This window comes from Typopeltis vanoorti, chromosome 21 (assembly GCF_054136105.1).
Source record: "Typopeltis vanoorti isolate ZY-2024b chromosome 21, IOZ_Tvanoo_1.0, whole genome shotgun sequence".
Taxonomy (NCBI): domain Eukaryota; kingdom Metazoa; phylum Arthropoda; class Arachnida; order Uropygi; family Thelyphonidae; genus Typopeltis; species Typopeltis vanoorti.
In genome coordinates this window covers 18,148,904-18,176,651 of record NC_143569.1, presented here as the reverse complement: position 1 = coordinate 18,176,651, position 27,748 = coordinate 18,148,904, and the positions used below count along the sequence as shown (strand labels likewise).

The 27,748-nt window shown below is 35.3% G+C and overlaps 1 protein-coding gene across 3 annotated transcripts in view; it reads left to right on the top strand.

The window, feature by feature from the left end:
* The window catches only part of oys (lysophospholipid acyltransferase 6), a 325,432-nt gene that overhangs the window by 31,778 nt on the left and 265,906 nt on the right, over positions 1–27,748 (top strand). For all 3 annotated transcript variants that reach the window (XM_090411054.1, XM_090411053.1, XM_090411055.1), the window contains exon 3: positions 23,791–23,936. In XM_090411054.1, the coding sequence (XP_090267180.1) occupies positions 23,791–23,936 (146 nt within the window). The remainder of the gene's footprint in view (positions 1–23,790; positions 23,937–27,748) is intronic.

The following is a 27,748-nucleotide window of genomic DNA, read 5'->3' as shown; positions in this document are numbered from 1 at the left end:
CATTGTCATATTCCCATGAGTTCTCATTGCCATAAACTAAAAATCTGAACTTGACAACCTCTATTTGGCCTGAACACCCATGTTGTTGTTCTTCAAGTTTCTCTTCCACAATTTCTCTCAACCTCTTTTCAAGTATGCTTGCATAAATCTTACCTGGAACACTTAGTAGAGAAATTCCTCTTTAATTCTCAAATTCAGCTTTATTCCATGTTTTATAGATAGGAACTATGAGAGCTCTACTCCAATCATCAGGAATTTGACCTTCTGACCAAAACCTCTGAATTTTGCAATGTAGCTACCATATTTTGGTCGAATATCATCTACTCCAGTTACCTTTCCACATTTCAAGTTTTTGATGACTTTTTCTACTTGAAGTATTGATATGTACTTCTGTTTGCATTTCCTCTTGAAAATTTTCTATTACAATTCTGGCTTCTCGTGGAAAGGCGTAGACGTTGGTTATGCATTTTTATTAAATAGCTTAAGGAAATTATAACGTATACTAGGATATACATTAAAATAAATTTTAATACACTTCCAATATTTCGGCAATGGAACTTGAAACCACAACTTCCTACTGAAACAGTAAGAAGTTGTGGTTTCGAGTTTCACACTCTCTCTCACATGGCCACAACTTTGCCATTGCGCCCAGAAGAATACCTGCTGAAGATATTATGATACGAATTGAACGCAGGATACGACACCTTCTAAACCACGTCACCAACGATATTAGACTGGATGTGGCATGTGTTCTGACCAAAGCAAAACCACCAAAAACTAACATGCCCAGTAAAGAAATGAAATCTCTACTAGAATTAAAGAAAAACAAGGAAATAATAATCACCAAAGCAGATAAAGGAAACGCCACAGTATTGCTTAACCAAAAGGATTACATTGCTAAGTTGAATGCTCTATTGTTAGATAGGGCTACTTACCTCCCTATCGAGTACAATCCCACCAACTCACAAATTAGAAAACACCACAGGCTCCTTAAGAAGGTTACTTCTTGGCCTGTAGACGTCACTAACAAATTAAAACCATTTAACTTCTCCCCCCACCCTGTATTTATGGACTCCCAAAAATACATAAGGAAAATGTGCAATTACGTCCCATAGTGGATGGCATTGATTCCCCCACCTACAAACTAGCTAAACATTTGGCCAAAGCTCTTACACACTATACTGGAAACACACCTTCACACATAAAAAACTCAGCCCACTTCAAAGCCAGCATAGAAAACCTTACACTCAAACACACTGACATAATGGTCTGTTTTGATGTCTCCTCCTTATTCACAAATGTCCCACTCAAAGAATCCTTAGAGCTAATCCAAGCTAAATTTCCTCCTGATAAATTTCTCCCTAAATTCCTTCCCCCTAAATTTCCGCCTTCTTTCAGTTCACAATGAACTCAGGCTATTTTGTTTGGTAAGGAAAATTCTACAAACGAATAGAGGGAGACAGCCATGGGTTCTCCACTCTCCTCACCCTTGGCCAACTTTTATATGGAGACTTTTGAAGAGAAAGCTTTAAACTCTGCCCCACAAAAACCAACCATATGGCTTCGCTATGTTGATGATGTGTTCGCTATTTGGCCACATGGCTCCGATGCACTCCTCTCCTTCCTAACACACTTAAACAACCAACACCCCAGAATCAAATTCACCCTGGAAGAAGAAAAAAAACAACTGCCTTCCTTTCTTGTTTTCTCATTGGTTTTTCTTTCATTGGTTTTCTCAGTGTATAGAAAACCCACCCATAAAGGAGATACATTCACCAACAATCCCCCCCCCCTCACAACAATATGGAGTCATGAAGACACTACACAACAGGGCTAAACTTATCTGTTCAAATGAGAATGCCCTAACCACAGAACTAAACCACATTCTCAACACTTTCTCAGCCAATGGCTACCCCCTCCCAAAAAAAATATTGAAATAAATAAACCACAACCCCCCCCCCCCCTCACAACAAGGATTACTCTAAATCAATCACCATACCCTATATCCGAGGCACCTCGGAAAAAATTGCAAAAATCCTAAAAAAACATGACTTAACTTCTTGTTACATACCATATAAAAAATGGCATCTTTTATCCGCTCTACTAAAGACCAGCCTTCCCCCCCCCCACCTACCTGGTGTATACCAGGTCCCTTGCAGCTGTAAGCTGTCCTACTTTGGCCAAACAGGCAGGACGGCTAATATCAGAATTTCAGAACACAAGGACTACATCCGGTTTCACCAATACAGCCACTCTGGTCTTGCAGACCATGCGCTGGATACCCGCCATAGAATACGGTGGAAGAAAGCCACGATAATACACCATAGTAAATTCAAATATGCAAGGCTTTTCGTGGAATCAGCCTCAGCCCTAAGAAACAATCCAAATTTTAACAAATTTGGTTGCATGAGACTGCCCCAAATTTGGAATACCTACTTCAAAAGACCTTCAGCCCAATCGTCCAAGAATACCAACATTGCCCACTAGGCGGCACCAGCAGGACTTTTAGGAGAAAGAATAACTTCCTGCTTCGTCCTCATTTACTGTTTGCTGTGCTTGCATGCCCGTGTCTGGTTTTTAAGTTCCTGTGAAAATGGCAACGTGACGTTTCCAAAATATTGGAAGTGTATTAAAATTTATTTTAATGTATATCCTAGTATATGTTGTAATCTCCTTAAGCTATTTAGTAAAAATACAGTTCTGTCACTTCTTGTTTCTTTTAACAGTCTTTCAAAATAATTACTCCAGACATCTTGGATGTCCTTAACTCCATTTTCATGTCAATTTTATCATCTTTGATTCTTTTTACAGTACTCTTTCATCCATTTCTAATTTTTTCAATAGACTCCAGAACATTTTGCCACTCTCTTGATATTTCTTTTCTATATTCTTACCGTGATTTTGTTTAGCTACTTTTACCCATAGCTTAGCTGTCTTACATTTTTCTCTGTATTCTTTTAGTGTATCTGCCGGATTATTTGCTAGGAACTTTGTGTGCTTTTTTCTTTTCCAGGACTGCTTCTTTAACTTCATCTGTCTACCATGGTGTTCCTATTTTTTCTACCCTTGCAGACAACTTTGCCTCATGCCTCCCTAGCTGAATCAGTCAATATTTTCTTCAGCATTTGCCACTTTGTTTTCAGTAATTGTATAGTTGAGCAGCTTTACAAGTAAACTATAGACTTAACTCAAATTCTTTTTATAACTTTTAGCATATCTGCTCTCCAGCCAAAAGGCTGTGGGTTCAAATCCCTCTGTGGGCGTGGATGTTTGTGAATGTCTGTGAAAATACTAATGGTGTTAGTGGGCAGTAGATGCCATTGGTGTAGATGATGCGGTTTGCTGCAGTTGGTGGATTGAGTGGTGGAGATGGAGAGCTGTGGAGTAGGTGCCCTCCCTTGATGAGTCTTTGGACTCCTTGGAGGTGTCACGTAATAATAATAATAATAATTACACACTCATTTTTACTGTGATATTCATTTTTATCCTGCTCAGACCAACACTTAGAGCGATGATCACTTCCGGTTTCAAATTGTCTGCATCCTTTTGTATCTATTATTATTATTCAGGCCTCCATGGAGTCAAAAGACTCATCGTGGGAGGTCCTTCCTAAGAAACACAAAGTCTATCAAGGCTCATCGAGGGGAGGTCCCCCCCCCCCCCCAATGAAACACAAAGTCTATCATACCACTCCTTGAACTCATTGACCGTTCTCGCTCTCACCACTCCATCAGGCAATACATTCCATGGTTCAACCACCCTCCATGCAAAGAAACCACTCTTCACCCTCTTGCTCACAGTTTCCTTTCGTAACTTCCAGGGATGGCCTCTTGTCATCACTCCTTCCCGCTGTTCAACCAAGCGAAAGAATTCCCCAGTGTCAACCCTATAACCACCTCTCAACAGTTTAAAAGTCTCAATCATATCTTGAAACATCATGAAGATAATCACTATCAACAGTGACATAATCAATGAAGCTTTTCTTATTTCTTGCATCTTCTCTCCATGTAAACTTGTGTGCATCTTCATGTTGGAACATGTTGATAGTTAGGACTAGTCTGTATCCTGAGAAGGAATCCAGCAGATACCATATTATTAGTGTTGTGCTTTTCCTCAATCTTTCAATGTATGTTCCTGGTGTGATTGATTTCTTACTCTGCTATTTAGATCTCCATCAGGGACCACTTTTTCCATTTTCTTTACGTCACCTGCCTGCTTTAACCTCTCAAAAAATTCCCATTTCTATTTTGAAATTTGCCCAAATAACCCTACTTGAAACTGCCTTCCAATCAAGAATCTTTGTGTTTGGTGTTGAATATTATCGCTAGTTCATTCTTCATAGTTAATGTCCTTGATTTTGCAATGCAGTCTGAAGTACTATTTATATAGGAAGAGTATAGTTGATTAAGGTGAGAGTAGATTTTACAACAATGTTACGATTTTATAATTAGGAGCAGAAATGTAGCCAATGATTGGATGAGGAGAATTCTATTCTTTTGTATTTTAGGTGATTTCTAAATTCTGTGTGATCTTGCATGGGAAGATCACTTTATCTAAAAATTTCTTGAATTGTAATTTGGTAGGATCAGAAGGAAACAGCATATAGATATTCCTTTTGATTGTATTTTATAGCACCCTTAGTAACAGTTCCTTTAGCTTATCTGCAGTAATGTTAATAATATTAGTAAAGTTGTTAATTTATTTTGTTCTGTATTGTGATAAGCCATTCTGTGCTCTGAAAATGCTCTTTTGAAATGCAGCGAGATGTCAGTTACTTAATAAATATTTTATGTATTTTGTTGTTAGTGTTGTGTAACACTATCAAATATAAAATAAATAATTGCCAACGCCTTATCATTCTACACAGTTTGTTGTAAAATAAGATATAAGAATATATGTTATCCCTACTCTTATTCACATAAGCTGTTTGATCATATTATGAAGGAAAGTGACATTAAACATGATTAATGAGGGATGAATCTCAGTCTCAGCTCTTTACTTTATGAATATGGTATTATACATCTTTCAAAGTTCTTCTCAACTAAATAAACTCTATGACTGCTATACACATTTGTATGAAAATCAGCAGTAAAAAGATGAAAACTAATGATGGTGATATACTTATTGTCTTGAACTAAACTTCAGTAGTCTAAAATGCTGATGGAACTAATGTCTCCACCGTAGTGTGGAGCACACTAAGCTTTGGAGAAATCTAGTCCATGCAAATCAGCTACTTGGATTTTCATGATGGTGGGTCATGTGAATTTCACACTTTGGTGTGCATGTCATTTTACTCCTTGATAGGTGCCTCCAGTCTAATGGTTTAATGCCTGTTGGCTGGGGATTATATCCAATGCTACTAACAACCTCTCATCATGAAGACACAAGTAGCAAGTTTTTGGACTGGATTTTTTCAAACTTTGATGAAATTCAGTAATATCACCCTTTGCTTATTGAAGTTAAAGTGAATAAAAGTCTTGATTGAACCCTGGAGCATTCAATAATTCTAACACTTAGAATTATGTTAGATATCACGGGGAGAGAGAGAAATGGAAATTCTTCTTTTCATGGGTATTATTGTTTATGCCAACTGTCCCTAGATAGTATTGTGGACCAAATTTAATTGTAATGGTTTAGGAGGTTTTTTGGTGAGCTAGTGAATAATCTTGCTGTCACTATTCTGCCAGTGTACCTGGAAGTTTAGATAATGGTATATGGGTATACTGTTGAGGCCATAACTGTTAGATAAAATTCTTCATGTGTATAGTTTAGTAAAGAATCATATATTTGATATCCCCCATTTCAACTTGATGGATGACCATGAAAAGTCGAGCAAAGAAAAATAAAGTAAAGCGGCATACCTTCCACATCCATCCAGATTCGCTTCATAAATATGTTGTCTTAATTATTGCAGGTATCTTAGTTTCATGCACTCAGCTCGGTGCATGAAAGGTCACAAAATCTGCTACGCATTAGTACTGTGTGTTGGCAAGTGATTAGGGAGAAAGAAGGAATTTCTTAATGTATTTCTTTGAGAGATAGAGGTTGTAGTTATTGAGAAAACTATTACATTTGGTTCAGTAAGTTTGGAGCTGAACTGTGTATTGATGGTAACTAGCACCTACTCTTGCAGCAGGTGGCCATGACAACACATATGGGGGGAGAGACAATGCAAAAATATTGTCCATGAGAAAACATTTGGACAAAGTTGGAGAGAGAGATTATCATTTAAGTGTATGTTTTCCTCCTTTGCATAGTATCAAGCATTCTTAAGTGAAGTTTTCGGTTTATCATCCCAAATGAGAACACTGTAAGGTTGGATGGATTTTGGTTTTATATAGTATTAGAAATTGTGCAAGTGAGAGGTAATATTTTGATTAAAATAGGAAACCAAGTTTTTATTATTTTTATTGAAGTTGATGAAGCTATAGATGTTTTTGCTATCATGAGATAGCTCTGAAAGTTAAACCAAGAAGAGAAACTGATTTTGACTGGAGAGCAAAATATTATCAAAAGTAAAGGGAAGCATCGAACAATGACTTATTGAATTGGTGAAAGCTATGGAAGAAGAGAAACTGATAAAGCTTGAATCATTTGAGCAGTATGTGGGTTATTCATTGCAGAAGAGGAATGAAGTGCACTGTAATGCATTGTAATGGAGAGTGAGAGAAGGTCATTAATATATTGGAGGATGAGTGTAAGTGAAAGCACATAACTTTTGAGGGAACTTCATATGTGTGGGGAATGCCAGGAGTGATCACATGGGTTTTCTTAACTTTTCTGTGGCTTGTACCTAATGGTGGATAAGGATGGCTAGGAGATATGCTGTAGAATTTTATATATGTGCAGTAAGTCTTCAACTTTCTGTTGAGTTTGTTCTGACAATCCCCTTGTAAGTCGAAAAAGTCATGTCAGATATTGCTATATGAACCATATGTTAATAATTAGCATGCCTGAATGCTAAAATGTGTACGTATGTTTTTGTTACATTTTCAACTAATCTTACTCTTTGTTTATAGTGAAATCATATAATGTGCAAATTATAACATAAAACTATTGTACTGTAATAAATAATGAAACATGAGTGTATAGTGCACTTGTAATTAAAATAATCAGATGGAAATACTTGGAACAAGAGTAATTCTTCCCCATTTCTGCTTTATTAATTGGACAGTTCATCAGATAGCAGGGGAAGCTAGTTAATCAAAAACATTCTGAAAATTAAGGAATTGCAGCAAAGCATCATAAGAATGGTTTACTAGATGCATAATTTGTAAAGAGGTCTAAGCTCACCTTCATCAAGTGAGGAGACAGCAGGAGTGGCTTCTTTAAAAATTTGTACATTACATCCAACACATCCCATCTTTTCTGCATAATTTTTCTGTAACAAGCAGTTAGCTTGCATCATTTTGTCTGTTTTGCTAAATCTCTCTCTCTCGATCCATTTCCTCAAACAGCAACAACAACCTAACTGCCTTATGAGCTGAAGTAAATGTCTCTACTAATTTTTTCACTGTAAACTTTTTTTTGTGGTCTTGGCTTCTTTTTGTTCTTCTGCTTTTGCAATTTTCTGTGCTTCTGGCTCAATAAAGTTTTCATTTGAGAGCTCTTCTTCCATAGCTTTCACCAACTGCTCTACATTCTTATTTTCAACATCTAGCTACAACTCTTTAGCTGGCAGCACTAACTTGTCACCAATCTCTTGAAGGTTTTTATTAGTTGAATCCTGTGAATGTATGAACTTATTTTCAGCAGATTTTTCCCAGTACTCTGTTATCGCTTCACTCCATGCATCTTGCATCTGCATTCTTTGTGCAGTGCAAGATGATAAATTCCTTTCAACAGTCTGAGTGCTTTTTATCCTCATTAGCAGCAATAGCTTGAGCAAAAATACGTTTTTTAAATACAGTACACCATTGATTTTCTGGCATCCTCGTTTCCAGAGCCATGCTTGGATTAGCCATTTTGCTACACCAACAGAGGTTACATAATAACAAATCATTAGTATACCTATGAGCACAGTGGACAGCTAGAAACTTAAATATTAAGTGTGAATTAAGTAATTTAATGAAATACATTAGTATAAATGATACCTTCCAAGTGGATATGGACTTGTGCTTGTGCTTCACACCTCCACTACTGCTCTTTGTTTGGAAAGACCTAGGTTCAAATTCTATCTACATGAAGAACCTTTATTAGGGCTGAAGGTAAGTTAGCTGATTTTATACAGATGTGACAGGATTTTCCTCCTGGAAACTGTTTTTTCATCCTGCAAAACAGACAAACTGGCCATAAGAATACATGCAATTAACACATAATCACAGCTTCATAGCCTGAGTTGTCAACCACCACTGTGAAATGGACCTTAGAAGTCCTAGCTAGAGTTAAATATAACAACTAGGCTTAAGAATCGCTCAGAATCAAGGGCTACCAAGTGCAAATGTGAATGATTAAGCAAGTGTTAACATGCAATGCATTTCTCTGGTGGCCCAGTGAACTAGTTCAGTTCATGTGAATTTGAAGTGAGCCCTCATAATTTTACCTGGACTAAACAATGTGCAGAACTACCTGTTGCTGGAAAAATCAGCAATGTATCTGTATTATGTTTTGAAGGCAGTAATAATAATCTGGTCCATAGGTTGCAGGATGGAGGTGATATTTGGTGAATGTGTTAATGAGAGGGTTGTCGTAAGTGTGAGTGGTCTTAAGCCACTGTTGCACAAGACTGATGGATGTGAACTATGGCATACCTAGCAAGCATTCTGCTGCAAAGGTATGAGAGTGGCTGAATCCATACTGGTGATCACTAATTAATTGGTGGTCCTCCATGTAGTGAAGATGTTGGCTGTTAAATGACCTTTGCCATTATTTTTAAGAGGATTGAGGAGAAGGCAATGGGATTATTAATATTAGACCTCCATGGAGTGAATGACTCATCATAGGAGATCTTCCATCACAGACACAGCTCATCATGCTGTGACCTGAATGCATTCACTGTCTTCACACTTCCAAGCAATGCATTCCAACTGTCCAATCTCCATGCAAAAAACCTATTCCTCACCCTCTTGCTCACACCTTCCTTATACAGCTTCCAGGATGGCCTCTTGTTCTTCCCCTGTCTCCACCCACTCTATGAAAAATTTTATTCACATTAATCCAGTAATAACCCCTTACCAATTTATGTCTCAATCATGTCCTCCCCATTCTTGTATACACTAGACTCTGCAATTCGTATTCCCTCATTCTGTCTTCATACTCCACATTCCAGAGACCAGAAACCACATTAGTTAATCATCTCTGAACACACTTTCAACATCTTTTCATACTATCGAAAGCCAGGTGACCAAATCTGCACACAGTAATCCATATGCAGTCTGATCACTGCATATATTGACTAGTCAACAGTTGTAATTGTTTTGGGGAAGGTGTGGAATCTGAAGGATTAATAATTAGTATATATAAGACAGAATACAATGATCTATCAATTATTATTATCATCATCAGATCTCCATGGAGTCAAACAACTCATCATGGGAGGTTCCACTCTCATACACTTGCAGCTCAGCATACATTGACTTAAATGCGGTCACCGTCTCTACACTTGCCACAATTTCATTCAGTACATTCCAATCAACCACCACCACTCTACATGCGAAAAAATCAATCCCTTGCTCATACCCTCCTTATACAGCTTCAAGGGATGACATCTTATCCTCTTCCTATCTTCAGACATTCTATGAAAAACCTCATTTATATTAATCTAATAATTACCCCCTTACCAATTTACACTGCTTGGAAAGAAGTCAATGGACATCATAGTGTAAATAACAAAGCTATATTATTCATTTAATATATAGGACTTCCTTTTTCTGCAATGACTGCAGTATTCCTATGGAACATACTTTTCACAAGCATGATAGTGATCAATGGGAATTTTGGACCATTCTTCATGTAGGCATCTAATGTAGTCCTGGACTGTTGTGGGGCGGATGTCCCTTGACCTCACTCGATGCTCCAGTTCATCTTGCAAATGTTTGGGAGGGTTGAGATCAGGGCTCTGTGGAGCCCAATCAAGTGATGGGGACATTCATATCCACAAATCCTGCAGTTATGGCAGCAACCTTATGAAACAGTGCATGGTCTTGCTAAAAGAGACAATGGTCAGTTCCGTAGAAATGCCACGAAGTAGGAAACATTGCATTATCTACAATGTTCAGATACCTCTTGGAGTTCAGTGTTCAAGGCACCGCTAACAAAGGTCTGAGGCGAAACAAACAGCACCACCATCTTCGAATTTCATAGTTGGGATGCAGTCTGGTAAGATGTGTTCACCGGGTCCACCACACCCATCCATCTTTCCAAGCTTCCATGTCCCATTCTACTTGCTCTTTGCACTACTGAAGATGATGCTGCATGTTGGTTCAGGTAATGTGGGACTTGCATATTGCATTCATACCATGGAAACTCATGTTGTGAGTCTCGGTTCAGAATGTTTTTGCAGACATCTTTCAAATTCTCCAAGACGGATGTGAACAGAACTTCCTGTTTGTCCTTGGTAAGCCAAGTCACAAATTCATATATACTCCTGGATGTAATAAACAAGAGCATGACTTTAGGTGAATGGATGAAGATTGCCAGTTCAAAATATGGTTTAAATATGATGTGTAGCTGATAATTATTAAGCATCTGGATATCTTTTTGGATGTGCCTCCAATGTGTGTAGAATAGTAATAGTTTGACTGTGGTCTTGTGTATTAGGGAAGGAAGGGGATTTGATACCCAGTGAGAAGCTGCTGGTCAAAGAAACTAGTGAAATTTCAGTAGTTAAGTAAAAGGAGAAATAGGTGCTCTATTTTGTGCTATTATCTTCTGTTGTGAATTAAAAGAAACATGAACTGCCAACATGTAAGACTTCCTACTCTACTGAGGATTCTAACGGAGATGATATAGTACACAGAGCACTGCGATTCAGTGAGTGGTGGAATTGGCATGGCAGATAAACATTATAGCCTTCTTAAAACTGTCCAAATTAAAGGTATGTGGGCTGGCCTTCTCAACATTTCTGAAGCTTCAGCAGATAAGTAATTCGAAGAAGTCAAAATAGACACAAAAGAAATTTGAAATTCTCAATATTATAGTATATCCAGATGACCGCAGTAATATCAAGATCATGTCATTGTGAATTTATTGTTGGTAGCCCTAATGGAAGAAGCTGTCAATCCTGTAAGTCGAAGTCGTAACTTTGCCGTTACACCATAAAACAAGTTCCAGAAGCGAAAATAATTGTGTCCATTGAACGTGGAATATACGATCCACCTCCAGTTATAGCCAGTATCATTCTTTTGGATGTAGATGACATCCTAACCAAATCCAAACCTCCCAAGAACATCATTCCACTAAAAGAAGTCACAGCCTGAAATGAGCTATACAGAAACAAGAATATATTATTATTATTATTATTATTATTATTATTATTAGCATTTGACCTCCATGGAGTCAGAGACTCATCTTGGGAGGTACACACTATTGCACACAATGTTTATCCAACCATGCTTTAAACTGATTCAGTATGTCTACACCTGCAACACACTCAGGCAGTGCATTCTACTTAACACTCTCTATGCAAAGAACCTACACCTAACTCCTCTGCTCACACCCTATACAGTTTCCAGCAATGCCCTCTTGTTCTACCTCCCCTCCCATTCTATGAAAAATCTCTTCCATGTCAACCCGATAATAATCCCTGACTAGCTTATATGTCTCAATCATATCCCCTCCTCTTCCTCCTACTCACAAGACTCTGCAACTTACATTCTCTCAATCTGTTCTCTTACTTCACATATAACCAAAGCTGGCAAAGATAATAACTATGATAATGAATCAAACAAAATATGATAACAAAATGCACAATCTTCTACATGATCATTTTGCATGCAAAAATCATAGATCGTTGACCTACTAATACAAAAGAATTAAGTTCATAATTACCGAGGAAAAAAAAAAAGTCACTTCTTGGCCTAAAGAAACCATTAAACTCAAGTCTTTTTATATAAAGCCATCCATAATATGTGGCTCACCAAAAATTCACAATTACGATACACCATTATGCTCAATTGTTGGTAGCATAACAGTCCTAGATACAAACTTGCAAAACATTTGGCTAAATCACTGTTCCCCCCCCCCCCCACACACAAACATTTTGTTCACTTAAAAAAAGTATATTAAAAAAACATATTCTAAAGTTTAAACATAATGATTAGTGTTAATTACGTTACCATTTACTGAGACCCTGGACTCGATAAAGTCCCATTTATCCCATATATATTTGAATAATTCAGATTTGCAGTGCATGCTGGTTATTTCATTTGGAAGATAAAAAATATACAAACTACTATATAGATTCTTCCACCTTTTTTTTGGGCCAGTTTCTACATAGAACACTTACAGAACTAAAGATTCAATGCATCACACTGAAACCACTGGTTTGGCTGCACTATGTGTATGATGTACACTATATTGTTGCTATTTGGCCATGGCACAGACACATTACATTTTTAGTGCATGTAAATAGCCAATATTCTAAAATCTATTTCACAATGGAAAAGAAATCAATTAACTGTCTGTCTGTCCATCCTAGATATGCTAGTCATATGCATTTCAAATGGTTCATTATCTTTTTCTGTTTACAGAAAGTCTACACATACTGCAAGATATTTCCACAAACAATTACAACATCATTTAGCACAGCAGTATAGCATATTAACACCGAGCAAGAGTTATCTGTTCTGATGATACCTTTCACCTCAATTTCTTGACCAATGGCTATAATCCCCAGAAAACAGAGAAAATACTAAATGCTCCCACTCAAATATCTACCCTTCCCTAATACTCAAGACCACAGCAAAACTGTTACTATTCTATATATTCAGCAAACATCTGAAAAGATGACCAGTGTTTAATAAATACCAGCTCCCCCACATTTAAACCATATGTCAAACTGTCAACCCTCATCCATTCACCTAAGAACAAACTCTTTCCTTTATCACATCCAGGAAAATATGAAATACCCACTATTGACCTGGTTTACTGTGAATGGACATGAAGATCTGTTGACATTCACTTTGGAAATCATTAGAGATACATTTGGCACCATCATTATGGCTAGTCAGAACTAGCGGACAATGCCTCGAACACTCCTTCACAAAGAATTTAAATGGAAAACAACAAAAGTGCTACACAAAAGTTATTAAAAGTCAGGACTGTTTAAGGAATCAGCAGCAGCAGCTTTGAAACATTCCCAAACCTTAACAAGTATGGCTGTATCAATTTATTGAAAATCTGGGTTACAAGTATTAACACACACAACAAAATATGGTACCAATTAGGATTTTAGTTCTTTGTGTTTGTTTCAATTTTAAACTGTTTTCACTATTAACTAATTGTTGTTTCTTATGTTCTGTGGCAGACTGTTTGTGCTCTGCAGATGCAAAGTTTAGCTTGAAACAATATAGATACAGTACTGTTGGTCTTTCATGGAGATCTGGCTTATCAAATAATGTTTGGAGATGAAATATGACTATTTTTTTTTATTTTTAATCATGAAATGAGATGGGACTGGTTTGGTGGTATTAAAGTCACAAAATTTTTGTCACGTCACTAGAATATGGCATGAAGATTCAGTGTTTAAGGTATTGGTCACGGATGATCTTGTAGCTCAGCATTATCTACAAGATCTGAAGATAATGCTAAATTATCTGAAGATAATTTAGCATTATCTTCATAATGCTAAATAGAGATATAAACATTATGATCTGTTCCGGTCTCATTTTTAATCTAATTTAATCTAATCTAGACCATGTTTAAGGTCTGATCGACATTCTTTTCCAAATTGGTTTATATTTTATAATTGTTTAGGATGATATGAAACTAAACAGTTACAAACAAAATTGGATGGAACATGTAAACTGAATGGCTAACACCCGATATCCTAAACAAATAATAAAATATAAACCAGTTGGAAAGAGAAGGCTGGGTAGACCTTAAAAGAGGATATTGGATGGATAATGGGACCAGAACAGACCAGTATGATCTATATTCGTAATTGGCATTATGATGTTTGGGTTATTGAGTGTTGGTCATTCAGTTTACATGCTCTGTTCAATTTTGTTTATATTTGTTTAGTTTTTCTTCTGTTGATTTTATTTTTAGTTCTTTTTAAAATACCTTCATCCCCCCTTCTCCCACTCTAATGTATATTTTGTTCTTTTCATGAATCTCATTTCACATGTTTTTATTTGTTACTCAAATTTTAAATTATTCTTGTCAGCATGAAGCCCTTCATTCTATCCAGAATCCTTGTCTGCTATCTAAGCCTTAGTTCAACAGAAAGTGTATCAGAGCAGTTGAAGAAAAAAATTCAGTATACTGCAGGTGGCTTGCATCAAGACCTCCAGCTTCATACTTTGCCTATACCAAAGCATGCAACAAATGCAAAATAGTCATCAGCAGATCTAAATTTGATTTCCTAAAGGCAAACAGCAGAACACTTTCCTCCCATCCAAATGGAAAACGTGCTTAATCTGTCTTAATTGAATCAAAAATTTTGCAAATATGACTGCATGGTAACTTTACGTTACATTTAATGTCAGTGTTTATTTCAACATCACAATTATCCTTTAAGTTGTATTTGCAGTTGTTATAATCTGACTTTATTTCAAATCTCCAATAATTTCTTGTAGCATAATCCCTCCAATATAATTTGCCACTGGAAATCTAATTAAGCCTAGGTGTATAACTTTACACTTGCTTATATGTTGTTTTCCCAAAATGCTATGCATTAGCTGGACCAGTGTACCATTATCGTTGCCTGTTGGTCCGGCTTATGCACATCATTTTGTAAGTGGATATCAAGCATCCCTGATTGCCCTGACCATTTTTACATCATAATTGAACTCTAACATCTGTCAGATCCTTCCCAATATCATTAATGCATAGATTGAACAACAGTGGTCCCAGGAATGGTCATCTTAAATCTGGTGGATTGACATTCCCCACATATTACTTTCTTGATACCTGTCAGAAAGTGGTATGTTGGAGGAGGGGGGTCAATAATTTATATTCTTCTCATGAAGGATTCGACATTTGCATGTACAGCCTACACTGGTCTCTCCCACTTCTCTTTAGTCTGTATTTATCCACTTCTTTTGATAGCTGATATCTTTACATCCTAAATAAATGCTCTCTTTGTTTCTCTCTGTATTTCTAGAACTTTTCATTTATGTTGTCAATACTCAGCTCTCTTCCAACATCTTCATTTTTTTATATGGTCTAATTTTATGCACCCTTTAATTGCTCTTAAAAATTTCATTTCCTCTGCCTGTTTGGCGCTTGGTCAAATGATGCATAACGCGGTCCAATTGTTCCACAGATTTTCTGAAATTTCTTTATTTTTTCATGTAGATCTTTGTCTTTTAGATATGTTATTATGCCACCTAAATAATTAAACTGTGTTATCTGTTTTCTGTTATTTTACTTTCTGTGTCTTTTTGATCTGACATGATCTCGACCTCTAAATGCCATGACTTTTGTTTTCTTTTGTGAAATTTTTGAATGGTATTGTTGGCTTTTGTTTAATTCATAAACTGATTTTTGCAGGTCATCTTCATTGTTTTGTAATATAATCTGATTATCTGCATGCAGCATTATATTGATAACATTTCTTCTGATTAACTGGACATCTTGTTCTATTGTTGTTTTCCCATATAATACGATCAATATATACATTGATCTCCAACTCTATTCAAAAAATATGTATATATATTGAATAGAGTTAGAGATAAGATAAACTTCAGTCCTGTTTTACACCTTGATTAATTTCAATCTCTTCTGATAATTTATTACCTAATTGTAACTTTTTGAAAGTGTTGAAAGTGTTTCCACTTGGTTATACCATAAATTAAAGATACCAAGAAATTATATATTTGGTTTAATCCTTTATCCAAGTGTAAGCAAACAAGTTTGCACCTGAGCTATTTTCAGGACTGGGGTAACTTGTGGTCAAGGTGTATGACTTCGCATCACTTGTCTTAGTATCCCATAATGCAAAGCACATATCCTTATCGGTATAGTGCTATGCATTATGGGAAGGGTCACTACCCAGACCGGTTTCGACCTTTATTGAGGTCTCATCAGCGGGAGCCAGACCCAGAGGTGATACCAAGGTTGAAGTAATGCAGAAAAAAATATGACTTCTGCATTACTTCAAAGCTTGGTAATCATCTCTGGGTCTGGCTCCCACTGATGAGACCTCAATAAAGGTCAAAACCAGTCTGGGTAGTGACCCTTCCCATAATACATAGCACTATACATACCCGTAAGGATATGTGCTTTGCATTAGGGGAGTGATGTGAAGTCGTACACCTTTACCACGAGTTCCCCCAGTCCTAAAAATCGTTCAGACACAAACTTGTTTGCTTACACTTGGATAAAGGATTAAACAAAGTATATAATTTCTTGGTATCTTTAATTTAATTGTAACTTTATTTTTGTGTCTTTATATAAACTTTGTATAGTTTACCAAATGTAATGGATATCCTTTTTTTTTTCTTTTTTTTTTATTACACTCTATAATTTTTCTTTATATGTTTTATCAGAAGCTTCCTCATAATCAATAAGGCTAAATGTTTTATATCTGATCCACACATAAAAGGCCACAAGATCTCTAGCACATTAGTGCATGTGTAGATAAGAGGAATAGAAGAAAGGAGGAATCTGTTCACATTTTGCTTGAACAGCTGAGGGTTGTAATCTCTGGGGAGACTGTCCCAAAGGACAGAAGTAGATGGAATGAAAGAGGAGATAGTGAAGTTGATTCAATGAGCAAAAGAATGTTGGTTAGCATTGGCTGTTGGTTTAATGATTTTGGAGAAGAATGGAGGAATAATAGTGGCCAATTCAGTAGAGCACTGTCCATGAAAGTATCTAAAACAATAAATTACACGATAACCACACTAATTAACTTGATTGAAATGAAAGTACAGATATTTCCTTTCGAATATATCGAATATCAAAGATATATTGAATACATGACACCTCAAAAGTCTGGTCTGGCACAACACAGTATTGGCACTAAACACAGTGTCAAGTTTGATGAAGCTCGTCTTCTCTATAGAAGCAGGTTTAAATATGAACGCCTTTTCAACGAAAGTTGTGAAGCCCTTTTACATTGGCCAAATCTGAATCGGAATGATTGTCTCTCTCTCCCAAAAGTTTGGAAGATTCTTATTTTATGTAACCATCAAAAACAGTTTTTAATAATATTATTTATTAATATTAATTTCTAGCATGTGGCAATTGTTTTTAACTGGTAAACCACCGACTGCTGTATGTACCTTGTATTCCTCTTTCTTTGATTTGCTTGTTTCTACACACTAATGATGTACTGTTATTTTCGGTACGAAATATCTGTACTTTCATTTCATTAAAGTTGATTACTGTGGTTATTGTGTAATTTATTGTTTATAGTCACGCTACAGATACCTTTCAAAGATTAGACATGAAAGTATCTGTAGGAGAGGCATAAGGCAGAAACTGAGCATATGTGTGAGAGAGGGATTGAAGTTTGTGTTGTGTGTGTGTGTGTGTGTGAGAGAGAGAGAGATAGATAGAGATTATTAATTAGCTAAAAAAATTAGTCTCCGAACAAAATTCTTGCTTTGTTTTAATAATGTGTTCTAAAACAATTATTATTTTACATGATCTTACGTAAATGTCTAAAACCATTTTGTTCTTCTGAGAGTAGATTACAATATTTCTTAACTGTATTAAAAATTTTACTATATATTTTTTAACCTATATTTATTAAATTTATCCTGCTATAATTTCCATATCACCTCTATCTCCTACCTTATATAGAGATTCAACTGAAAGTTGATTTTCTGCTTTTGATATCTTTCTTGTTTCTTTTGGTTCTTCTAATCTCATTGGTTCTATAGAAGTACCGATTTCTTCATTTTTGTTTTCTATTAATAAATTTGGGTCACATCATAAATTCTAATAATGTTCTATCCATTATTTTTCTTGTATTATGTTAATTTGTTAACAAGACATAGCCTGCAAAATATTAATTTCCTTAATATTTTGCAGGCTATGTCTTATCTTCTATGTATATATCAAATTCCACATTCTCTAGCACTTTATGCAACAGCCTTATATGTGGTATCGCATCAAATGCCTAAGTAAAGTCTAACAGTGTCATAATGTATCCGTTCCCTGTATCCAACTCATCTTTAACATTATTATACAACATAAGCCAATTGCTCAGACATGATCTCCCTTTAGTGTACCTATGGTGTTCCTTGCGAAGTATAGCTAGTTTGTCCACCCATTTCTGCATGCAAGTCCTTGCCAGTGTCTCTAAAATCTTCACAATTGCTGCAGAGATACTGATAGTTAATAGTTAGACACATCAGTCTTTGCACCAACCTTGTGCAATGGGATTATCATACATTCTTTCCATTCCTGTGAAATCTTTCCTGAGCTAAGATTCAAATTATACAAACATGCGCGGGCCTAGTCAATTTGGCCGAACATTCCTTTAGCAAATGTGTTGATAACCCATCAGTTTCTATTGCTGAATTCTTATCTATGATAAGCAACAGCTCTTCAACCTCATTCTCATGCACTGCTGTTTCTTCTTCCAATGTACAGAGTGTTTGAAAAAGGTGTATACAACTTTGCTAGAGAACAGAGAATAACTCGGAAGACATGCAAAAGCTGAGTCAGTGTCATAATGTAGTGAAATTCATCAATGTTTGGTTACGTAACTTTATTACTAAATGACAACACTAGATGGCATGATATGTAATGTCTTTTGTTTGATATTGATATGTCATCTGCGCCTTTGTAAAATCTTTATTACAATTTGTCTTTGTTCAAAATTATATATATATTCAATATTTTACTTCACTTAAACTTAAGTACTCTGCTTAATATACAGTCGTAACTCTGAGCTCTTAATATGTTGCTTGATTTAGACTCTTATTTTTAATCTTCTCCTTCAACTTTAATCCCCTCCCTTGTCTCAAGGCCGTAATTATGATTCTTCACGTGCACAAAACTTTAGGACTAAGAAATTACCTCTGGCTGGAGCCAATCTCTTTGTCTGAACTACTGACATTTTTCTATATTGAATTTTGAAAATTTATTTGTTTTTCAACTGCACCATCAAAATTCTTAGATAGGAGTTGAATATCCTTACAAAGAAAAACACTCAGCAAAGCACGAAATTTTCCTCTCTTACTTTGGAGGCAATCTCTTTGTCTGAACTACTGGCATTTTTGTATATTGAATTTCGAAAATTTATTTGTTTTTCGACTGCGCGATCAAAATTCGTAGATAGGAGTTGAATAACCTTCCAAAGAAAAACATTCTGCAAAGTATGGAATTTTCCTCTCTTACTTATTACTAAATCTAGCAACGCAAAATTACTAATTTTCAGTCGTGGCTACTCAATACTCATGGTCACAGATTCGATTTTTATGAGCAGTGCATTGGTATGCAGGAATCAGGCAAATTATTTGACAAACAAAACAATTTATTCATGCAAATTGAATATACAAAAGGGTTAAAACTAAACACACAATTATTTCAGGCTCTATACCTCTTCAGCAATTATGTTATGAATTATAAACAATCCTCTTGAATTAACAACTCTTGCTTACACAACATGCTAAACAAAGGGCAAGCTTAGCTAATAAACAATGTTTAACATATTAAATTTCACCTTAAATTTATGCTATTCTTTCTCACACATCTGAACAAGTAAATTCAATGATTAGCTAAATGCCTTCAGTCCTCAAGTATCATTAACATAATAAAACTTTAGAGAAATCACCATCACAAATTCCATCTCTGGTAAGAACAATATATTAAACCTTACTTTGTATCTAGTCATCTAGTCCACATTAATGGATCCTTGAAATCGCTTTCCTCTGTTACTTTCTGATCTTGGCTATGCATACAGTACTGCTTTCTGGGATTGATGAGGTCACTTCTTATTTCTGAGATCGTCTGGAAACTTGGTGGATTGAAATCCGGAACAGATTTTCTTCAAAAAACTTAAGCGAGTTATCTCGCACTTTGAGCATCTGTTGGCTGGAACATGAGTTTCTGCCCTTGATTGTAACTTTCCCGAACCTGGAGCCAGAACAGAACAAAGACAAACTTATTTTGCCATAAACATCGATACGGCCTCCCCTTCTACGTGGCCTTCTGCCTGAAAACGACTCACCTGTACTACGGCTTACGAAAAACCTGCTGACGACTATGAACTACCTCCGACGATGAATACCAAAACTCTCTGTCCAACCCCTGTGACGACCTTGTATCCCCCTTTAATCTTGCTCATTTGACTTTGGGTCCTGCTATGATTTAATTCCCTTGGGTACTTCGTGGGTCTGCACCCACCACCTTTTTCTTCGTTGCATTAAGGCAGTAAACCCTTTTCATACTTGACCTTCACGATAGTGATTGCCTTGGGTCATAAGTTAATCCGTCTGAGATATCTTTGTTTGGAACTTTCCTTTGTTACAATTATGTTACAAATGCCTAAGCAAAGTCCAGCAGTGTCATAATGTATCCGTTCCCTGTATCCAACTCAGCTTTAACATTATTATACAATATAAGCCAATTGCTCAGACATGATCTCCCTTTAGTATACCTATGGTGTTCCTTGCAAAGTATAGCTAGTTTGTCCACCCATTTCTGTATGCAAGTCCTTACCAGTGTCTCTAAAATCTTCACAATTGCTCCAGAGATACTGATAGTTAATAGTTAGAACACATCAGTCTTTGCACCAACCTTGTGCAATGGGATTATCATGCATTCTTTCCATTTCTGTGAGATCCTTCCTGAGCTAAGATTCAGATTATACAAACATGCCGTGGGCCTAGTCAATTTGGCCGAACATTCCTTTAGCAAATGTACTGATAACCCATCAGTTTCTATTGCTGATTTCTTATCCACGATAAGCTACAGCTCTTCAACCTCATTCTCATGGACTACTGTTTCTTCATCCAATGTACAGGGTGTTTCAAAAAGGTGTATACAACTTTGCTGGAGAACAGAGAATAACTCGGAAGACATACAAAAGCTGAGTGAGTGTCATAATGTAGTGAAATTCATCAATTTTTGGTCACATAACTTTATTACTAGATGGCATGATACATTACACCATTTAAAAATGGTGACTTTCAGTGGTGCAGAGCGAGCATGTTGGTGTTTTGGTTTGAGATAATGAAGTCTGCAACACAAGATTGAGGAATTTCTGCATGCAATATGGCAAAGAACCTCCTTGTAAGTTCACAGTCTATATGTGGCACAAGAATTTTGTGTCATCCAAGGTCAACAGGAAGACCATATACTGCCGATACTGTTGTCGAAAAAGTTCAGGAAAGTTTCCAGGGAAGCGTTGGAAAGTCAACCAGATGGGTGTCTGGTTATGGAGATTACAGCCATGTTAGGAATAATTGCTTTAATTTCGAGACATTTCAACTTTCATATTAAGTACATTATCTGGAGTATACATACACACAAAGACAAGCTGTATTACATTTCAAACAGTATGCCAAAGTGAATGATTTGATGAACTATTATTTTACTGGCTTGACCTCTAGTGGAAAAATTGAAAAAAATGCTACTTAAAAGCTATATTCTATATTATGATATGTAAATAGTTTTAAAACAGCAAAGTGGCCTAATCAATAATTTAACATAAGTGTTTGTTATATTACAGGCTAAGATCCCAGATTACTACAGTCCTTATTATAATTATCTCTTAGACCAAATTTGCTAGTTTGCTTCATTTTCTAGTTTGGGTCTCCTGCGATGAGTCCACTGACTCCATGGAGATACCCATAATAATAAAAGGTTATGTGGGTAGAATATGTTCCACCCATATTCTTAGGATTGTTGGTATTGGGGTGGTTGATAAGAAATTCTTATCAACCATCCTAATACCAACCATATATACGACACACACACACACATATATATATATATATATATATATATATATATCTGCTAATGCCTTTTATTCCCTTATAGGGTGTAGGTGAGGCCATTTTTTAGCCCTGTTTAAAATTTTGAGACTGAGTGGCCAGTTCAATATTTATTGGTAGCCAATCAGAGATATCTGGTCCAAGACTATCACTAATTTTAAGTGGCATCTGGTGAAGAGATGAGTAGTGCCACCATCTCATGATCACTGACCCTAACATGATATGTTAATTATCTAAAATAGTGTGAGTTCTGTGGTCAATTTTCTTGAGTTTCTAGGAGAAAAAAACTCGCTTGCTCATGTTAGAAATTAACTAACTCGGAACCAGTCGAAGAATGGCTTAGAAAAAGTTTCTCTAATTAGAAATTAGAATTGAACATAGATCTTTCTATGGGCAGCCTGACATTGTATAAGAAAATGTCACTTCCATTTAACCACACAGATCAGGCATGTGTGTGTCTGTGTCTGTCTGTCTGTCTGTGTATATACACACACACACACACACATTTGTTTCTAGAATGTTAGGCTGCCTGAATAAAGACCTAGGTTCAATTTTAGTCTGAGATGAGGGACTTTTTATAAGCCTTTCTTCGATCTGTTCCTGAGTTAGTCAATTTCTGGCACAGGTAAGTAGGTTTTTACTTTCGGAAACTCAGGTTTTTTGTACTGTAAAATTCAATAAAATCGACTATAAAACCCAGTCTATTTCAGGCACTAACATATTGTGTTAGTGTTAGGGACCACAAAATGATAGTACTTGTTTTCCAGTCTCTTCACTGAATACTACTTAAAATTAGTGAAGATTATTTTTCCATTCAGTCTCCAAAAGTTAAATAGGGCTCGCCTACTCATAAGTGAATAAATGGCAGTAGTTGCTTTTATATATATATATATATATACAGGCAGTCCCTGGGTTACGAACGAGATATGTTCCTGAGAACGTCTAAAAGTGATTTGTATGTAACTCGGATTCCTGATGAACAGTGCATGTATGTAATAATAATAATAACAATAATACCCCTGTGCTAGCCCACTAGCATAAAGATGCTGCACTAACGATTGTTTACATGCACAGAAGAAACTAGTTCCCAAATTGTTAATTTAATTATTTAATTATTAATTATCCTAATGGGGAGCCTTGGGAGTCCATTCATAAGTATGGAATGCCGTAAGTCGGGTTCTCCGTAACCCAGGGACTGCCTGTGTGTGTGTGTGTGTGTAAGGTTATATATTACTTATATAATGTTTATTTCATTATTATTATCATTTTATTTTTATTTTTTTGATCACAATCTCTCACAGAACTCTGGTTGAAAAACCATGCCTTTGTCATAACTAAGAGATGCATATTGCACATGTTTAAAAAGTTTGGTTCTGTTTTATTTGTTTTATTTTATTTTACAGGAATTTTTGTTTCAGAATATTTTCACTAAATATATTAATATGTATAATTTTTTCACTAAATACATAAAAATTCCAGAATGAAATGTAATTTTTTAAAATTTATTTTAGAATCATGCATTTGATGTTTAAAAAACAATTATTATTTCAAATGAAATTAACCAGTATAGACTTTCTCAATAATTTATTATAATCACAATACCAAATATTCATAAAATAGAATTTTTATGCTGTTGTCTAGTTTAATAATATATATAAAAAAAAAGCTCAAGCAACTAGCATAATAAACATTTTGTATACATTTTATCTTATCCCTTTTTTTTATTTTACAGGTGAACTTTTTAGTTTGTCAGTTTTCTGCATTAATTTTATCCACAGTGTACCGAAAACTTCTTCATCCGCAATATGTATCTTCAGAAATCCGCCATGTAGTTGCACTTGCAGCAGGCATTGGTCTTGGATATTTTTGTTTTGGATAGTAAGTGTTGGGTTACTGTATATATATATATATATATATATATATATATATATATATATATATATATGATATTTTTGTACTTTAAGCATGTTTTATTTATTTATTGTTTTAAGCAAAGAAATAATAGCAGTGGAAATTATTGTCTTGGTATTTAAAATGTTATGTCGAGATTCTTAATATTTTTATCTTTATAAAAAATTATAGGTGAAAGTTATATTGGGTATAATAAATTCCTATGATAATTTAACATATTAAGAACAGGAAAGTAGCACCAGGAAATTGCTATTTTATGACAAAGTGGGGTTTTTTGGAAGAGTGAGTTAACCATTTAGTTTAATATTAAATGAACTTTTTCCTTGTTCATTGACTTCCTTAAATCATAGCACATAGCTTCCATGAAAAGAAGCATACTGACAGGTAGGATAAGGAGATGGTTGGGTTACTGTATAAATCATTAATCAGGAACATATATACTGTTGTGTTTACTTTTTGCCAATTAGTTTCCATTATCACTATCAGAACACTAGAATGTGAGTTATGAGAAGAGTTTAAGGAAATGTAATTTGCATAGTTCAGTAGACAGGTGCAAAAAGGTTGTACAATATAGACATAATTAGGGAGGACATTTTAGTAGATTAATAGAGAAGAGATTACATGGTTAGAGGGGGATCCCTGGAAGTCATTTAAAGGTGGATTTGAGAGGAGTAGATTTTTTTTACATGCATGGCTAGGAGTATGAATGCATTTAAGGTTCAATGTTATGGATATATTGCAGTAGACAAAAATTGTTTAAAATAGTAACCGATTTAAATCTACCAAACGAACTTTTACAATCCATTCAAGAAATATATATACAGGAAATAAAATAGCAGTTAAATTAGAATACATCTCGGAATGGAATGATATCAAGAAGAGTATGAGAAGGATGTACCCTCTAACCTCTGTTTTCAATATATATATATATAAATAAAATTATAACAATCTGGAAACAGTATAACCCATTTGGTATACAAATAACCCCACAAATGAAGATAGATACACTACAGATGATCAAATAGTATTAGCTAAATCAGAAGATGATTTATAAAGATCATTAAAATCATTAAATGATATCTGAAAACAATATAATATGATAAGTATCTAAAGAAAAAACAGAAAGAATGGCATTCAGAGGAGAAACTCAATAAGAAGTAAAATACTGATAATAAAATACTAGAACAAGTAAATGCTTTCAAATACTTGGGATGTGATTTATCATATGAAGAAGAAAAAGACATATACACTAAAATATCAAACTTCATCAAAGTAAATGATTAAGCCAACCTTAGTACAAAAACACACTAGAATCAGATTATATAATGTCTTGTCAAAACCAGCTATACTATACTTAAGCAAAACATGGACCATAAAAAGGAAAGATGAAAAATTCAAACAGCAGAAATGAAATTTCTCAGAAAAACAGCTGGTTATACCAAGTGGGACCATAAAACAAATGAAGAAGTTTTACAATCCCTGAATATAAAACCAATTAATTACTACATAAGACAGTATAAACAAAAATGGATAGAACATTTAAATCAAATGGACAACAGCAGACCACCAAAAATATTATACAGATATAAATTAACTAATTTATAATTAAGTAAATAATACAAAATGTTATATTCAGGCAATGAAAATCAATGGAAAGAAAAGTAGCCATAGTATTCAACACTAAATATGAGGCTAATCTTCTGGCAAGCAGTCTTAAGTAGAGTGATGTGGGCAGATATCAGAATGAGGAACTTGACAATGAGACTTATGTGCCAGTGGTCCCACAGAAGGTTCTACTAAGGTAGAAGTGGATGAATTTTTTGAGGCTTTAGAGAAAGCAACTGACACAAAGAAAAAGGAAAAGTTGGTCCTTGTTGGGGATCTAAATAGCAGAGTAGAAAATTATTGTGAGACATACACAAATATTTTGGGAAAATTTCTAGAAAAGAGCAAAGCTAATAATAATGGCAAATACCTGTTGGATTTCTGCTCAGGACATGGACTGGTTATTACTAACACCGTTCCAACATAAAAATCTGTAAAATTCACACGGAGAGAAGAAGCAAGAATAAGAAAGGTCTCATTGATTATTATTGTCGATAGTTATGTTTCCTCCCTGGTGCAGAATATCAGAGTGTCCAGAGGATTTGAAATTGGAAGCGATCACTATTTAGCAGGATAAAATTGAATTTCATATTGAAAAGAAGAACATGTAAGAAAGTTTTGAAGCGAATAAAAGTTGAGAAGCTGTCAGATGTGAAATGTAGACTAAAATACACAAACATTATTCAAGAAAAAAATGAAAGAGTTTGAGAAAAGGAACCATCTTGGAGATTCAGTGGCAAATCCAGAAGAAAACACTGATTAATTGATTTAGCCAAGGATAACAAAATGGTGGACACAGGAAGTTACAGAGGCAGTGAAGGAAAAGAGGAAAGGATAGCAAACGTTCTTGACAAAAAAGTCAGTTTGTGCTTTTAGAGAATACAGAAACAAATGTAAGAAATTTAAACGCTGTCAAACTAACTAAAAAAAAGTCATGGGAATAGTTTGGTAATAACATAAAAATAAATATCAAGAAGGTGGCAAGATATTCTAGAGGTTGTTGAAGAGGCTCTAAATGGAGGAGAGAGTGAGTGCTCTAAAAGGAATTAGACATGATAAAGGTGATATGAAAAGTGGTGAAAAGATATCCTCGAAGTATGGAGTAATTACATCGAAAAATTACTAAATGAAACAATCAGTCACAGCACAGTGATAATAAACACTCACCAGCCATGCAAATAGGAATACACATCCATACTTGAAGAAGAAAAAGCCATCGAAATCCTGACATGTGGAAAGACAGCAGGGATAGATGAATATTCAACCAGAAATGCTAAAGTATGGAAGTATAAAAGTCTTACAGTGGCTGCACTGCATAGTTCAGAGGGCCTGGACAGAGGGACGAATTCAAGATGATTGGAGTAGAGCTGTCATAGTACCCATATATAAAAAGAGAAATAAAACTGAATGTGAAAATTACAGAGGTATGTCTATGCTGAGTTTTCCTGGTAAGATTGATGCCAGTATACTTCAGAAACTGTTGAGGATTGTGGAAGAGAAGCTCGGTGAAGAACAAGCTGGATTCAGGCCAAATAGAGGCTGTCAGGATCAGATATTCACTTTATGACAAATAGTTGAAAGTTATGGGAATATAACAAAGATCTGTATTTAAGTTTTGTAGATCATCATGAAAAAGCATATGACAAGGTAGCAAGAGAGAAGCTATTCAACGCTGCAGTTGTATGGTGTCAGTGGATCATTATGTCAAGCAATACTTAGTCTTTAATTGAGTTGTAAGTCAGCAGTTAGAATTGATGGAAGTACAGGGAGATGGTTTAATGTTAAATCTGGTGTCAGACAAGGATGTACATTATCACCTCTGTTATTCACTATCTATATGGATCGCATTATGAAGGAAGGTGGTATTAAAGCTGATATCAAAATTGGAGATGTTAATGTCAGCTCTTTACTTTATGCGAACATTGTTATACTTCTAAATAAATTCAGTAGATGTCTGCAAGATTCCCTGACTAAATTGCATAACTGTTGGAATAGATATGGTATGAAGTTCAGCAATAAGAAGACAATGAAAAGAGGCAGAAACATTGAAAATATCAACTGCATTGTGAATAGAGACCCTATAGAACAACTAAAACTTTTCAGTTACGTAGGCACGATTTTTAGTGACGAAGGTAAATTAAATATGGAAATAGAGAACAGAATCAATAAAGCTG